Below are 15,966 nucleotides of genomic sequence, written 5' to 3'. Positions count from 1 at the left end.
GAGTGTGGTGCTGATAACACCTAGGCCACGGGTTCGGATCCCTATATAGGGATGGCCAGTTAGCTCACTTGGGAGAGCATAGTGCTGACAACACCAAGCCAACGGTTAAGATCCCCTTACCGGTCATCTTTTAAAACAAATATTAATTAATTAATAAACAAACAAACCAAAAATGGCAGAGAGCAACCTCCTCATTCACTCTCCCTCTAAAACCCTCCAAACCACTCCCATGACCACCATTTTTAATACATTCACTAGGCATGGTCCTACAATCTAATCACCTCTTCAAGGCCTCACCTTTCAATTACCATAATAGGATATCTTACTCTCAACAGTTATAATGGGGATTAAGCTTCTAATATATGAAATTTGTGGGACACAATTCAATCAATCCACAGCAGGTTCATTTTTTAAATTAGTTAAAAAAAATTTTTTTAATTGAAACATATTGATTGTACATGCCTGTGGCATAGGGTTCATTTAATCCTTACACCGATGAGGTAAGTATTTTTCAGATGAGGAAAGTGAGTGACAAGTTAAATATCTTATCCAAAAACCACAGAGCTAGGAAGCAGGGGAGATCCAAACGCAGGCAAGTCGGATGCCAGAGCTAAAGTACTTCCCCACCGTGCAACCCACTGCCTCAGAGAAATAAAAATATTCACTGGGCATTTCCTCTATGCTAGGTGCTGGGGCTTCTATACCAGTCCCTGTGCGTGTTTCTAAGGGTGGGCATGAGGCAAGATAGTAGCCAATCCCACTAAATCATTAGGATGACAGAACCTCAGGCTCTTGTCATCTTATCTGGTGATATGATTGTACCTGTTTGAATTTTACTGTGCTATAGAATGGGTAAAGAAATGCTCCTTCTGCCCTAGTTGATTATGTATACTATCTTGGTTTATTGGGGATATGTCCCCCCAAGGGCTTCCCTTCGCCAGTGAATCTCTGCAATTCTTGGGAGAAAGGACCAGACCTCACTCTTCCCCAGCTCTCTTTGATCAAGCTCTGTACTTGGCTCTATGTAGGTACAAATAAATTAATGGGCAAATGTAAAAAACATGTAAGTGAATGCGAAGGTGAATAACTTAATAAATGAATATGTGATAGAGAAGTGAGTGACTGAACAGAGAAAGAGCCTGTGAGTGAATGAATGAATTCTTGGGGGTGGGGGTTCTGATGAACACTGTAAGCTGCTCTAAGAAGGAGGACATTTTTTTTTTTAAAGATGACCGGTAAGGGGATCTTAACCCTTGACTTGGTGTCGTCAGCACCATGCTCTCCCAAGTGAGCCAACCAGCCATCCCTATATAGGGATCCAAACCTGTGGCCTTGGTGTTATCAGCACCACACTCTCCCAAGCGAGCCACGGGCCGGCCCTTAAGGGGATCTTAACCCTTAACTTGGTGTTGTCAGCACCACGCTTTCCCAAGTGAGCTAACCGGCCATCCTATATAGGAATCTGAACCTGCAGCCTTGGTGTTATCAGCACTGCACTCTCCCGAGTGAGCCACGGGCCGACCCTAAGAAGGAGGACTTCTGACCACTTCTGTGTGAACTCAGTTATGCCAGCATCTGCTCCTATGTTACTGATGAAAAGTGATTTCCTTTCTTATGACTGCCTTTCCCCCAACCTCCTTACTCTTGGAGCCTTGGCACACACAGTGGGTGGCATTCAGTCGATATTGCCTCAACAGCTTTAACTCCGTGTACTCTGCTGCTCAGGCTTCTGCAAACAACCTAGGTGTGGCCATCCTCCAGAGGTCTCCAACACTGACTACAGAGGGTCAGGAATAAAATAGGACCCAGAAAGTCCAGGGAACAACCCAGATGTCCTGATCAATTGTGAGTATTAGTAAAGAATGGTGTTTAACAATTTCAACACCACATGTCAGGGAACACTATGAAATGGGGAGAGAGCATGGCAACTGCCTGAGACGGACTATTGGTCATTGGACAAAGACATCTTCCTCTCTGAATTTCAGGGTCCACATCTGTTAACTGAGCACTTCGAACATGTTATCTGTGTCCTCGGCTCTCCTCAGTTCACTCCTGGCTGCCATTACTGGGAGGTGGATGTGGGAACAAGCAAAGAATGGGATCTGGGTGTGTGCAAAGAATCTGTCAGTCGATAAGGGGCAGTTCTACCGTCTTCAGAACTTGGCTTTTGAACTGTGTAGGTTTGAGAAATAAAAAGCACCTCTCAGCCAGCACTAGCCTTTAACCCCCATGTCTGAAACCCCATTACACCAAGTAGGGATTTTCGTGGATGTGGATATTGGAATTATTTCCTTTTATAACATTAGTAATAGATCCCACATCTTCACATTCACTAAAGTTTCTGGTGTGGAACCACTGTGCCCATTTTTTGCTCCTGCAAACACATGCAATGATGATCAAAGCTTCCTGAGCATTTGTCCTGTGATAGATCTGGACACTGCCAGATCTCCGGTTTATTCTGAGCAAGGCAAATAAACTTTTGGCCACAAAAACATTTAGAAAAAAATTACTTTCTGCTCAAAACTAAAAACTTTTCTGCTTGGTACACACATAGGACAAAGTTACAGCAAAAAACCAAAAACAACTGAATTAAAGAATCATAAATACAAATAAGTGGATTATTTAAGAGAAATTTTACTTCAAATATTACATATTATCACAGTTAAAAAATAAAAAATAAAAAATAATCACATTTTAAAGTTTTAAAAACTTTTAAGAAGGCTGCCCCCTGCCAATGTTCAGCTTAGATTTTTCTCTGCAGGCTATTTTAAATGTGAGAAACAAAAAGCACCCCTACTTTGACTCCTACTCTAACTCCCCATATCCAGCTATCCTTTTTGACACAGCTAAGATGATCTTGGGACTGAGGCAGAACCATACAATTCTTCATAATCCTAGAGTCAGGCGGACCTGGGTATGAATTCCAACTTTACCATCTGCTACCTGTGTGACCAGGACAAGTTACTAAGTCTCTGTTTCCTCTTTCCTAAAAAGGAGATAATGGGCTGGCCGGTTAGCTCAGGTGGTTAGAGCATTGTGCTGATAACACCAAGCTCCAACATTTGATTCTTGTACAGGCCATCTGACAAAACAAAAACAAAAACAGGAGATAACACCCACCTCTAAGAAAGATAAGGCCTGAAAAGTGATTACTCTGTGTCTGGCACGTAGAGAATGCCAAATCACACCAATGACTGGTCAGAATAAAGTGCATGACTTCATCACTATGTAACTGACAGGAGACAACTGCTGAGGAGGGAAAAGGGTCTTCAGTGAATGCTCTCTTCCACATTTGCCCCCCCTCACATTTCTGCACTACTGCATCTATTTGCTGCAGCAGCTAATGAACCTTCTGGAGTTAAGAAACAGTTTCATAAGAAGGGATCGGGGGGGGGGGGGGCTGGGCTGTGGCTCACTTGGTAGAGTGCGGTGCTGATAACACCAAGGCCATGGGTTCAGATTCCTATATAGGATGGCCGGTTAGCTCACTTGGGAAAGCGTGGTGCTGACAACACCAAGTTAAGGGTTAAGATCCCCTTACCGGTCATCTTATTAAAAAAAAAAAAAGATATATATTTGTAACATATAAAAACTAACCACAGCTACAATTTATGAGCCCTATTGCTACACCCCACTTATTCCTAGGCTTTGCCCTCTCTGCCATATCCACCCAGTCTAGGAACTGTGGGCTGCAATGGTCAAGTTTTTTTCCTCATGAAGCACCTTTCCAATATCACCTCTTCTGTAACACCTCCACAGGAGAAGCCTTTTCTGCCTGGACCATCACAGCCCCAACCTATCATCCCCCGCTCTGCAGGTTTGCTCTGTACTCCCTGAATTAGAAATTCTCTTACAGGAAACCATTGTCTTCACACTTGGTTAGATAATTGAAAAAGTTGGTTGAAAGGAGAAATCATAAAGATGACATCCATCCCTTAAATGTTGTATGTCAACTTAAAACACATTTGCCAATCTTTTGACCCTGAGCCAAGGCTTTTATGTTGAGAAACCTCTATTGGTGTTTTCCTTTATTGCCCTTACAGAAGCCATATACTTACATAAACCAACATAAGTTTTTTGTTTGTTTGTTTTGGTGACTGGCTGGTATGGGATCCGAATCCTTGACATGAGTGTTATCAGCACCATGCTCTAACCAATTGAGCTAACAGGCCAGCCCCCCAAGTTTAGTTTCAATGTGGAGTGAAACCTTAGTCACTTTTCAAGTGAATGCAGAATCCTCAGGGATCCCCCTCCCCACCCAAGTCTTTTGCAGTAGTCTTGTTCACATCTAATTTAGTGCATTTGAGGAGAGGGTGGCAACTCACCTTTATCAAGTCTCTCTAAAGCATTACACTTAGTTTTATTAGGTTTATTTTTCAATTATATTTCATTGGTTCATTAAGTCATATCATGACAGTATAGAGCACAACTGGCTTGGAGACGCACATAACTGATGGCCATTAGGTATAGTGCTCTTACCCCCTAGCTTTGGGTGTCACAATAACTCAAGTATCAGACAGAATGTAAGATAGAGAGCATGGGAAGGGTTAAGAAGAATTTCTTGCAGACTGATTCTCTCCCACATTCTTCCATGGTATGTTTATCCATGTTAGTGCTGTTTTTTTTTTTTTTTTTTTTTTTTTTAAAAAGATGACCAGTAAGGGGATCTTAACCCTTGACTTGGTGTTGTCAGCACCATGCTCAGCCAGTGAGCAAACCGGCCATCCCTATATAGGATACGAACCTGTGGCCTTGGTGTTATCAGCACCACACTCTCCCGAGTGAGCCACAGGCCGGCCCCATGTTAGTGCTGTTCTGATGAAGGCCTTGAAGGACTGGATAAGACATGGGAAAGACATGGAAGGGATAAGGATGGGAAAGACATGGAAGTCCATTTCTCATAGCTGCTGCTGATTTCCCTTGGCTGAGCCAGGGAAATCAACAATTTATGAAACACCTTTCATAAATGGAGCCCTTGGCTCAAAGCTATGGAAGAACATTAACCCTGTTCTCAAGGAGATTATAGTCTATTTGGGAATACCCATATGAAACACTTAACTATTTTTGAAAATTTTACTGTGTACCAGCAGCAATAAACATTTTCCTACATACATGACCTCATTCTGATGCAATATAATTTCTTTGCATGTATTATAGATTTTATCGATTTTTTGCACATATTATAGATTTACAAGAGCCCTATGAGTTATTTGTTTTACTATCCACCCAAGGAAACTGAGGCACTGAGGTTTAAGAATGTGGATTGAGGCTACATACCTAGAAAGTGGCCAATCTGGGAACATTTTGCAGAGATCCAATGGGTCTTGACTTTCTGATCATCCTCACAGATCTTTTTTTCAACATTTCCAACTTTATTTCTCTAGATTTAAATTTCATTCTGATTGTGATTCCAGCCTCTGGGCTACCCAGCCACAATCAAGGCAGAAAGAATCACACAGCAATACTTCTGAAAATCAGTCTTTTAATAATCTACTTTAACCCAATGAGTGGGGAAAGAACTAAAACATGTTTTTCCCTTGAGATTTTGTTTATAAGAATAACAGGTCAGAGCTGTCTCTTCCATAGGAAACCAACATCCTCTATGTCTTTAGAGTTGTTTTTTTTTAATGTATAAAAGTGGACTTTCAACTCATGTGCATGCCACACATTTCCTGCCCTCTCCCACCCTGTCCCACCCTCTATAGGTGCACAAAAGGGACTCCTTTCTGTAACTGGGGAACAGAATGTAAAAAAAAAAAAAAAAAAAAAAAATCCATCCAAGTGACCACAGATACCAGAAATAACCAAAGGCAGTTACAACATCAGTCAACTCATATGTAAAAGGGGAAGCTTTTCTAATTGGAATCCAGAGCCAAAAATTACAAATGGAAGAGACTTGAGCTACCCATATAGATAATTTAAAAAATCCTTCCACTGGACATTCCCCTTCATTACAAAAGTATGCAAACAATCTTGATATAAATGGAAAACAGGTGGGCAGCTCTCTCTCTGGAATATGAGGGCATAGCTAAAATTCCCTGGGTGGAATTCGTGCCTGGACCATTGCCCCACCCTTTCAGGACAAAAGGGGAAGGATGAGGGGGAGCAGCAGGGTACAGACCCCCTCAGGAGCAAGTGGGGAGACACTGGAGCTGCCCCAGGGGCTGGGAGTGTGTTGGTGTGTGGCTGGCCCATGGGGGAGCCCAGTGGTAAGCGAGCCACAACTGGGCTGCACAGAGGTCTCAGTGTTCTGCATCCCTTGGGAGCCCAGAAGGTGGAGGGCAAAAAAAGGGAGAAGGGCTGATCTCTTTAATTTCCCCACCTAAGGCCTTGAGACCAATGGCGTCTGTCTGGGAGAGGCTAAGACATGATTATTTTAAGATTGCGGGAGGATGCTTCCCATGTGGACATAAGCACACAAACCATGTCTATCTGGTTCTCAAAGGATGACTTGCCAGTCACACAACCCCTACCACTGCCACTGCAGATCCCAAAAAGCAGTGGGGGGACTTGGCAGTGGGAACCAGCCCCTCCCTCCACCAGGAGATGCTGTTGCCACACAGCACAGGGACCGAGGCACATTGGTGGGGGTTGAGAGGAAAAAGGAGAAGAGAAGAAGGGAAACCTGTGACCTGCCTCATGACCGATGGGCAGATGTGTCTCCACCACTGCTGCCAAGCAACTGGGCATTTGCTTTTTGGAAGAACAAGAAAGGGGTGGGGGGAAAGGGACTTGAGGCCTGGACTCTAGGTTGGCCAGGAAGGAATGGGGCAGAAGTGAGCATTCTAACTACAGAGCGAAATCTCATGCACTTGCCTGAGACGTACCATCTTTCATTGAAGGTGCCAGGTGGGAATACCTTTGTGCATCCTGGTCCCGAAAGTCTGGAGCCTCTGGGGCAGGTCGGCTGCCCAGGGGAGAAACCAAGTGACTAGTATGTCCAAATGGTGGGGGCTGCGAGATTGTCAAAGCCTGGTTGAGAGCTGGTCGGCATGGATTCTGGGCTGTTCCCCTAGGAGGGAGGAGACTGCAGCCCTCCCAGGAGGGGTCCCCAACATCCCTAGAGCTCTGTTCCCCTTGCCTGACTCTGGTCTTGGGGCTCCCCAGGGAAAGGGGCACAACTTCAGGCAGTATAATTTGTCTAAAATTAAACATGGGGAAAAGAGGTAGCTGCAAAACCTTGAGCCAGCCCCTATCTTTCCTTCCACCTCCCCCACACACTTTGGGACACAGCCAGATCCTGGGCCAGATGGGGGCAGGAGGAGACAGGGTGCTGGAGGCTGGGCTGGCAATCTCTCTGGGCCTTCGGCTATCCGGGCCAGGCAGGACATCAGTGCATCTTGCCCAGCTGGATCTTCTTCCAAGCCTCGGAGGCTGTGAAGATGCACGAGTCCAGAATGCCAGCGACAGTGAAGGTCCCACCAATGATGGCACAGATCTGAAAGAGGGCAGGGGGAGGGTGTCAGAGGTCAGTGCTGGAGGAAGCACCAGCCCAATCATGAGATGATGAATTTAATAATAATAAAAGTAATTATCACCAACATCAGCTCCTTTAATTCCCATACTAGCCCTCTGAATGAGGAAAGGGATCACTAGATACATTTCACAGGTGAGGAAATAGAGGCTTAGGTAGCTTGCCTGTGTTCACTAAGTAGCAGAGTGGTGACTTGAACTCAGGTATGTCTTGAGGCCTGGGGCCTGTGGTCTTAACCTCCTCTCTAAATTTATCAGATAGTTACAATCCCATTTTCAGATGAAGGAATGGAAGTTCTGAAAGGTGGCACCACTAGCCCAAGGTCATACAACCAGGAAGTGGCAATCCTGGGACTTGATGGGTAATAAGCAAATAGTCATACCAATAAATGCAAAATTACAACCAAGGCAAGTGCTACAAAGGAGGGAGAGATCTATGGTATTATTGGAAAGCTTGTATGGCTGGCTGGTTGGCTCAGTTGGTTAAGACTGTGGTGCTGATAACACCAAGGTCAAGGGTTTGGATCCCTGTACTGGCCAGTCGCCAAAAAAAAAAAGAAAGAAAGCTTATATTAGGGCAAGGTTTCTAACAGCACTATTAACATTTGGGACCAGGTAGTTCTTCGTTGTAGGGGGCTGTCCTGCACACCTAGGGATGTTTAGCAGCATCCCTGGCCACTACCCGTGAGATGCCAGTAGTACCCTCTCTCGCATATTGTGACAACAACTATGTCTCCAAACATTGCCAAATGTCCCCTGGAGGTCAAAATCACCCTCAGTTGAGAATGGCTGTAGTAGGGGATGTTAATGGAGCCTGTGCTCCTAATGCGACATCCTGTGGCTTCTCAGGCATCAGATGCTCCACCTAATTACATTACTAACTTTGCTTTGAAGTCGTTAGAATTCTATTTTCAACTTATCAAACTAATATTGTTTTCCTCAAAATTTTATGGCCTACAAATTGATTTCTGATGACTTAAAAGAATCAAAGTTTGGATGATGGAAGACAAAGCAAGTTCATAGAAGGTTTGCAATGAAACTAAACGTACTTTTTCTTTGAGTATCTACTTTATGCCACTCATAGGAAGCAAAACCACCCATCCAGCCCGTATGCCTAGGAGCAGCAGGAGCATTACAGCCCAGGCGGGGAAGAAGCCTCTTCACTGATGTACCCATGGGGCACAGAGAGGGAAAGAACTCATCCAAGGTCACAGTGCCAAGTCTGTCTGCTTCTAGAGCTCTTGCTCTTTCCCTCATGCCACATTTCAGGGGCATTTAAATAACCACAGGACTCAGAAGAAGCCAATAGTTGGCAGCCCCAGAGGGCCCTGGGGGCTGCTGGCAGCCCTGGAGGCACCTTGGGTGGATGGCCAACTACTGACACACAGCCACTGGACAACTCTGGGAGACAGCAGTTCCTTAATGGACTGATTGGTGCCAAGTGGTGGGAGACCAGAAGACATAGCAAAGGCGAGAGGGAAGTGTCAATTGAATCGGCGTTTATTTTTCAAATGCTATTTCCACAAGATGAGCTAAGCAGAGGCCTGCAAGGCCCAAGACAGACAGAGCAGGTCTGTGTGGACAGGTTGTAAGTGGAGCAGCTGGCATTCCACTAATAACAGCCCAAGAAACCCGAGCAGCCCCCCAGGGAGTAAAGAAGCTTGGGGGCGCTGGGGGGATTATTATGAAGTGTTTTAAGCGGGCAAGGCCTCTCCCTGCCAGCCTCAGAGCATGACGCAGGGATACTTTTCAGGGAAATGACGGCAGGGGAGCTGGTTTATTTTGGTAGAGTGGATCAGATGATGGGAGATTTTATACCACAAAATGCTTTTAGAGCTTGGATCAGAGGACAGGAAAATGTGACTTAAGAGCAATGGTACAAAAAATAAAAAATAACCCCCTCTCCCCCACACACATCCCATCTCCTCACAATTTGGAACCCAAGTGCCTATGACTCATATACACCTGGCACCCAGTCTGAAGCCTCCTTTCACTGGGAAGGCCCAGGGCAGAGGGAGACAACACATGCACTGAGGTACACAAGAAATCACATAGCCTGTGGGGAAACTGAGGCCCTGGGAGCATAGAAGCTGCTAAGCAACTGGCCCAGTCAGAGTGAGTTGCCGTCAGCCTTAAGGTTAAGGGAGGACCCTGTGGTGAGCTCCCTCATGTATCTACTGACATCACTCAGCTCAGGAATGTGCTCCTATTATCCTGTATCTCTTGAAGGGTCTGGTCACTGGTCAGCTGAGGTGTAGGGAGGGGAAATACTGGCACATTCCAGAGAGGCTTCTCAAAGCTGAGAAAATTCTAGCAGCCTGCCCCATTCTGCCACACCCCCCTGCTGTCATTATTTTATCTTTCACCTGCTAGGGCCTCCCTGCCATGCTCATATCATAGGTGATGACTGGTGTGAGATGAGGCAGGGTCATGAGGAGGTAGTTCCTGGGGGTCTTCCGAGCCATGGAGCTCCCTGGATTTTGACATAGGAGAGGACACAGAAACCTGTAGCACCAGGGTGTTACCACACCTGGACTCACCCAGGGAAGTGGTCAGTTGTGGCCATCCTGTCCTGAGAAGGTCACCATTGCTATGTCTAAAACACAGGGAAATGTAGCTACAAGGCTGTACCAGGTGATACATCTGTCTTTGGGTCCAGGCCCTACACTGGTGGTGGCAAGATAACAGGCTTCGCCACATTTATGATTCCTTTGGATGATGTGGGGGAAGAAATGAAGCAACAGCAAATGTTATGAGGCTGGAGGAGATGCTGAGCGGATCTTAAGAACAGGCTGAGGAGAGGGTCAGAGAGGCTGCTGCAAAAGGAGGGTGGTAACTGGGCATCTCTCTGACCCTGTGGGAACGAAGCCTAAGATGAAAACAGATGAAAATAAAGCGAATCAGGCTCATGACCCTTAATTCCCACAGCCTGCCACTCTTCATGCAGAAGAGCCAGGAGAACCAGGCCTCTCTGGGGGCTTGCACCTCCTTGCTGTACGTGGTGAGGGAGTATGTAAGGTGAGGACTGGGGAGTTGGGGACAGTCTTTCTTTTCTTTTTTTCTTTTTTTTTTTGTGGCTGGCCAGTATGGGGATCCAAACCCTTGACCTTGGTGTATGGGCAAGACTTTTTGGGCCTCAGTTTCTTCATCTACAGAATGGGAGAACCACTCCTACCTTGCCGATGGTCATACTGCAGAAAACAATTCTGGAGCACCTAGCACTTAGTAGGTGCTCAGTGAATGACACCTAATATCATTTTTCAGTTGACTGGAGGGCTCCAACTTTGTTGCTAAGATCTGGGATTTTCTAAACCTGCCTGAGACTCACTTTAATCAGAAAAATGGGTCAAATATCACTTATTCCCCAGGGCAGGACTTTGGGTCTCAATTTCCATTCTTCTACCTGGCACTTTAAGCAGAGGACAAGTCAATTCACAGGCAGATTCTTTGTAGTTGTCCAGGGCCCAGGCATTCCAAGGGCCCTCTGAAGTCATACATCAACTGATTCAACAGATGAGGTGACTGAGGCCCAGACAGAGTATTTTCTTAGGTGAGCACCAAGAAGTGTCTTGGATGAAGAACACCCCTCTGGAGCAAAGCCCCTTAGGCCAGAGGTTGTTTCCATTCTTCAGCCAGTCAAGGAGCTCCTGGTATCTCACCAATGCCCACGTCAACCCCATTGCTTAAACTCTCATTTTCCTGAATGCCCAAGGGAGAGAAAATAGCAATAGTAACTGATACACAGTAGCTGCTCAATACATGTTTGTTGAATAAGGCGTGAGTGAATGAATGAGAAAGAATGACTCACTCAGGAAGGGAGCAGGAGAACATCATGCCCAGGGCAAGGGCAAAGGTGATGCACTCATAGGGGTGTCGGCCAGGAGCTGGGGGTAAGTAGGCAGTGCTGATGAAAGGTGGGCACGGAAGAAGAGACTCAAGATGGGGCAGGCAGGAGGCACCCCTCCCTCACTCACTCAATCACCAGCACCTTCAAGACCCTGGATTTGGGAAGTCCAGCCTGGGGTCCAGGAGGCACCGGGACGACATGGAGAAAGCTTGGGCTTTGGAGTCTGGCAGAAGCTGGTTTGGACCCCTCCTACCCATGTGCCCTGTGCTACCCTAGCTCCCTGTGCCTCAGTTTCCTTACTTTTAAACATGGGAAGACTGCTCCTCACCTCTTAGGACTGCTGTGGCATTGAATGAGAGCATCAGTGGCACACACACACACTCAAATGCCTGTTCCCTTGGTCCTCACCACTGCCATGCTGCTGTATCTCCTGATCAGGCCCCAAGGCAGGGGGACAACCTGGCATGGGGGGGGTCTTCCTTGTGGGGGCTGAGGGAGCAGTGTCACTGAACCAGGAATGGCCATCACAGCCAGCACATGTGACCCTACCCTGGTCAGCAGCTACAGCTCTGGAAATAAAAACAAGGGCAATTTGATATCCAGGCCCCAGTGAGTCTGAGGGAAGCATATGCATTTGCGTTCACCAGAAGTCATCAATATTGAGGGCCGGCCCATGGCTCACTTGGGAGAGTGTGGTGCTGATAACACCAAGGCCACGGGTTCAGATCCCTATATAGGGATGGCTGGTTAGCTCACTTGGGAGAGTGTGGTGCTGACCACACCAAGTCAAGGGTTAAGATCCCCTTACCAGTCATCTTTTTAAATTTAAAAAAAAAAAAAAAAAAAGGCATCAGTAATGCCCCTTTGTTCTTACCCAGCGATGTCCTCCCTCCTCCCCAGGCTCCTTCCAGCTTCCCTATTATGACTCAAATGAAGTCAGCTTCTCTACCTTTAAAACGGGTGTGTGTGTGTTTCCCTTACATTTTAATCATGCTCTCAATTCCTTATAATATGGAAAGGGAGTGTTCCTCCACACTGGCTGGAGAGCTGAATTCCTGTTTTTCCACCAGCCCCTCCCCTGCCCACCATTTACGTTTCTGTACTGTGCAATGAAGCAGCACAGCACACACTGCCGTGGGGAGGGAAGACTGCGCTCTGCAGTAAACATTCCTGAGGTCGAATCCCAGTGCTGGGGCACTGGCTGGGAAAGATAGTTTACCTCTCTGAGCCTCAGTTTCTCCCATCTATAAAATGGGGCCCGTTGTGAGGACTGGGATGACAGCTGCCCAGCTGCCTACGGTACCATAAGTGCCCAGGGACTGGTCATTCCCTTTCCTCATCCAGGCAGCATTGCTTTAAAAGCTTGTGGCAAAGGCACATGGTATGAGGAAATAAATAATGAATTGGAGTCCCATCAGATGCTGCCACAGGCGGCAGACAGGCTGGAGCCACGGATGAGAACACCAGAGTCTCCAAGGCAGAGGTGGGGGCTGCTGTGGAAGGAAAGCAGATGACTGGGCCCAGGGAAGGCTGGGACTGGGGGAGGAGAGGGTGTGGTGGTCTCCACCCAGTTGTGTCCTGTCTGCCAGACCCCCCACCATCACCCCCTAGCCTAGGAGCCTGGAAGAGAATGGGGTCCTCTCCTTGCCATTTTCACAGTGCCTATACCTGCAAAATACCCACCAACGCACCCCTGTAAATCTACCACCTTGGTTAACCACCTACTGTGTGCTGGGCCTGAGAAGGCACTTTCTTCTGCCTTCTCATTCAGTCTTTGCAACTGATAGGTGACCCACATTTCACTGATGAGGAAACAGGCTCAGAGAGAGAATGACTCATCCAAAGTCACCAGCTACCAAGTAAGCGAGGGTCGCTAGAATCCGGGCTTGGGAGGCTGCACGGGGTCTGCTTTTTCTGTTGGACCACCTTGCTTCATTCTCAACCTGAAGGCTCCCTTTATTCTCTCTTTGTGTATGGACAGCTTTTATGCACAGCATTTGTTTTCTCAATTCTGTTAAGGTTTACATATAAAATATCCTGAAATAAGGAGTCCCCATCAGCAAAGTTTATGAAGAAGCTGTGCACCTGTGAAAATAAGCCTAGTTTGTAAAATGCAGCCCACTCTGTCTTATAGACCTTTTATGCCTCAGAACCTGCCTTCAAAAAGCAAGCACCAGGAACTCGATCTTTGTGTTCAGACCCAGTTGGATAAATCTGTCCCCGGTACATAACCTTCTTAAAGAGTTAGTTTAGTTCAAACATCCCAGAAAGATCTAAAGTGAAGTTTTTTGCACATTTCCAGACCTGAATCACTCAGCTCCAAATTTGGGCTCTGTTCTGTTCCTCAGATAATAGAAATCATTGGGGGGGGGGGGGCGGTGGGACCAAGGTGTACACCCTTCCATCTGTTAGTTCAGTGTTTCACACATCTGTCAGTTCAGTGTTTAACACCTATTTTTTTTTTTTTTTTTTTTAATCTGCCTTTGCTGTACCAGGTCTGGCGAACAGAGATGACTAAGACCCAGCCTCCCTAGAGCTCATGGTCTGAGGAAGAGAGAGGCACTGAGTGAAGTCTGAGTAGGGTAGGTGGGGGCAGAGAGGACAGAACTGAGGCTACCCACAGCAGGATCTGAAGGCTGTCCCCCCACTCTAATGGCAAGGTGGTCTTTTCCCAACTCGTAAGACCTTCATCTGTAAAACCTTGGTTTTAAGTTTGTCTCCTGTCAGCTGTTAACACCCGCACCCCCACCCCCCACCTCGCCTGCCCCTATCACTTGCTGCCTTTTGTGTCTGGCAAATGCTTGCAGAAGCCCAAACCGATGAATAAGAGGTAATCAGATATAGGCAGGAAAACTTGCAGACTATCAGCCAACCAAACTTAGATGGACAGTTTGCTTGTTTCTATGGTTTACGTGTGTAGCTGTGATTTGACCAAGCATGTTCACAATATCGCCTTGTTTCCTGCTATAATATTTCTTCCTGATTCCCAGGGTGGACATCACTGGATCAAATGATCCTGGTATCCTACCATGACCTCCATGACTTCCAGGGGCTCTGTTGCTGCAATACCACTGACAGCCCTTGTTTTGGAAGACGGAGGCTCCCAGGCCAGGGTTGTGGGTAGAGGATGTTGCAGAGGCAGGCAATGGGATCAAACCCCAGCCTTGCCATTTACTGGCTATGTGATCTTGGATGAGTTTCTTCATCTCTCTGAGCCTCAGTTTAATTCATATATAAAACAGGATCAATATCATCTACTTTGGAGGGTTGCTGGGAAAGTTAAAAAAATAATTGTAAAATCACCTGGCACATAGTACGTGCTTAAGAGGGGTAGCTATATGATCACTTCTTTAAGCAGCTATTCCTTATACATTTCTGAGCACTGATGTCCAGGCCAGGCTGGATGCTGGGGACACAGAGATAAATCAGACCTGGCAACTATGAAATGCAATCTAAAGTTTGGGGGATTATTTCACAGGTAAGGAAAGTGTGTGGGAGGGTGGCAGAGAGGATCACTAGAGGGTGGGCCTTCCTATAGCAACCTTCCTTCATTCCTAGGTTAAGCCTTGGCCAAGGGCCCTGAGCGCCACTTGAGTTAAATGGGCTGCACAGCTCTTCAAGAATAACAGGTTTTGAGTTGCATTCAGTGGGAGCATGTCATTGCCATTCACTACTTTTTAGTGGGCAAAAACTGTCGCAGCCATACTGACCCACAATTTGACACTTTGTGACTTCTGGCTGCTCCCCCAAAATAAAATAAACCATGCCAGGAAAGAGATCTGTCACCACATCCCACTCTCAAAAAGGAGTTTCAGAACGTGGCAGGGGCAGGGGACAAACGTGTGTGTGTAGGAGGAGAGCACTTTGAAGGGGATTATTTGCATGTTGTCAAATACAATCTGTTTATTCCCTTGGTGATGGAATTTTCTGGTATAGCACAAAGTGCAGGTCTGAGCAAGGTGCTCTGGGAGCCCAGAGAGAAGAACTCCTGGCAGCCTGGTTGAAGGCTTCCAGGAGGAGGAACTGCTCAGACTGGGGATAAACAAGTCCTTTCCAGACAATGAGACCCTGGAGAGGCAACCCAGAATAAGCCGGGTACTTGATACTTGGAAATGCTTCTGGGAGGCCCCACCCACCCCTCCCTCCAGCCCACCCACAGCTGCCTCCCCAGCCCTGCAGCCGCCAAATGACGACATCCTGGCCTAAGCCCCCTCTTCATCAGCAGTCCCTCCAAGGAGCTATTTGCAGAGGCCCCCATTTGGGGTTAGGGGGCTTTGCACGCAAGTGTTTGATTTTTAAAAAGAGAGAAAGAGAAGCCACAGCAGGTGCCTCCACTTCCGTCCCGGCCCCAGCCCGCCCTCCCGGGGATCTTTGTGCTGTATGTGTATGTGTGTGTCTGAGTGTGAGCGTCATCCCCACATCTGCTGCCCTGTGACAAGGGCCTTTGAAGCTCCACAATGACGCCATCTGCTAGGGACAGCCGGCGGGCTCACTTGGAGCTGACCCCGCGGTTGCTGCGGAAACCAAGATGGTGATGTGGGCCTTCAGAGAAACCTCCGGGACAACAATGCAGGAGTTCCCTGCAGCAGCATGGCCCATAGGCCTGGGACTTCACTGGCCCACACTTGAGTAGAGGTGGACAGGGC

At 47.0% G+C, this 15,966-nt stretch overlaps 1 protein-coding gene across 1 annotated transcript in view; it reads right to left on the bottom strand.

Moving 5' to 3' along the window:
* Positions 1–5,711: 5,711 nt before the first annotated feature.
* ERGIC1 (endoplasmic reticulum-golgi intermediate compartment 1) overlaps positions 5,712–15,966 on the bottom strand; it is a 103,932-nt gene continuing 93,677 nt past the window's right edge. Inside the window, exon 10 of the mRNA XM_063087017.1 lies at positions 5,712–7,438. Coding sequence (XP_062943087.1) covers positions 7,331–7,438 — 108 coding nt within the window. The 3' untranslated portion in view covers positions 5,712–7,330. The remainder of the gene's footprint in view (positions 7,439–15,966) is intronic.

This window comes from Cynocephalus volans, chromosome 2 (genome assembly GCF_027409185.1).
Source record: "Cynocephalus volans isolate mCynVol1 chromosome 2, mCynVol1.pri, whole genome shotgun sequence".
NCBI lineage: Eukaryota > Metazoa > Chordata > Mammalia > Dermoptera > Cynocephalidae > Cynocephalus > Cynocephalus volans.
Note: the sequence above shows the minus strand (reverse complement) of the source record. Positions and strands in the feature narration are given on the sequence as shown.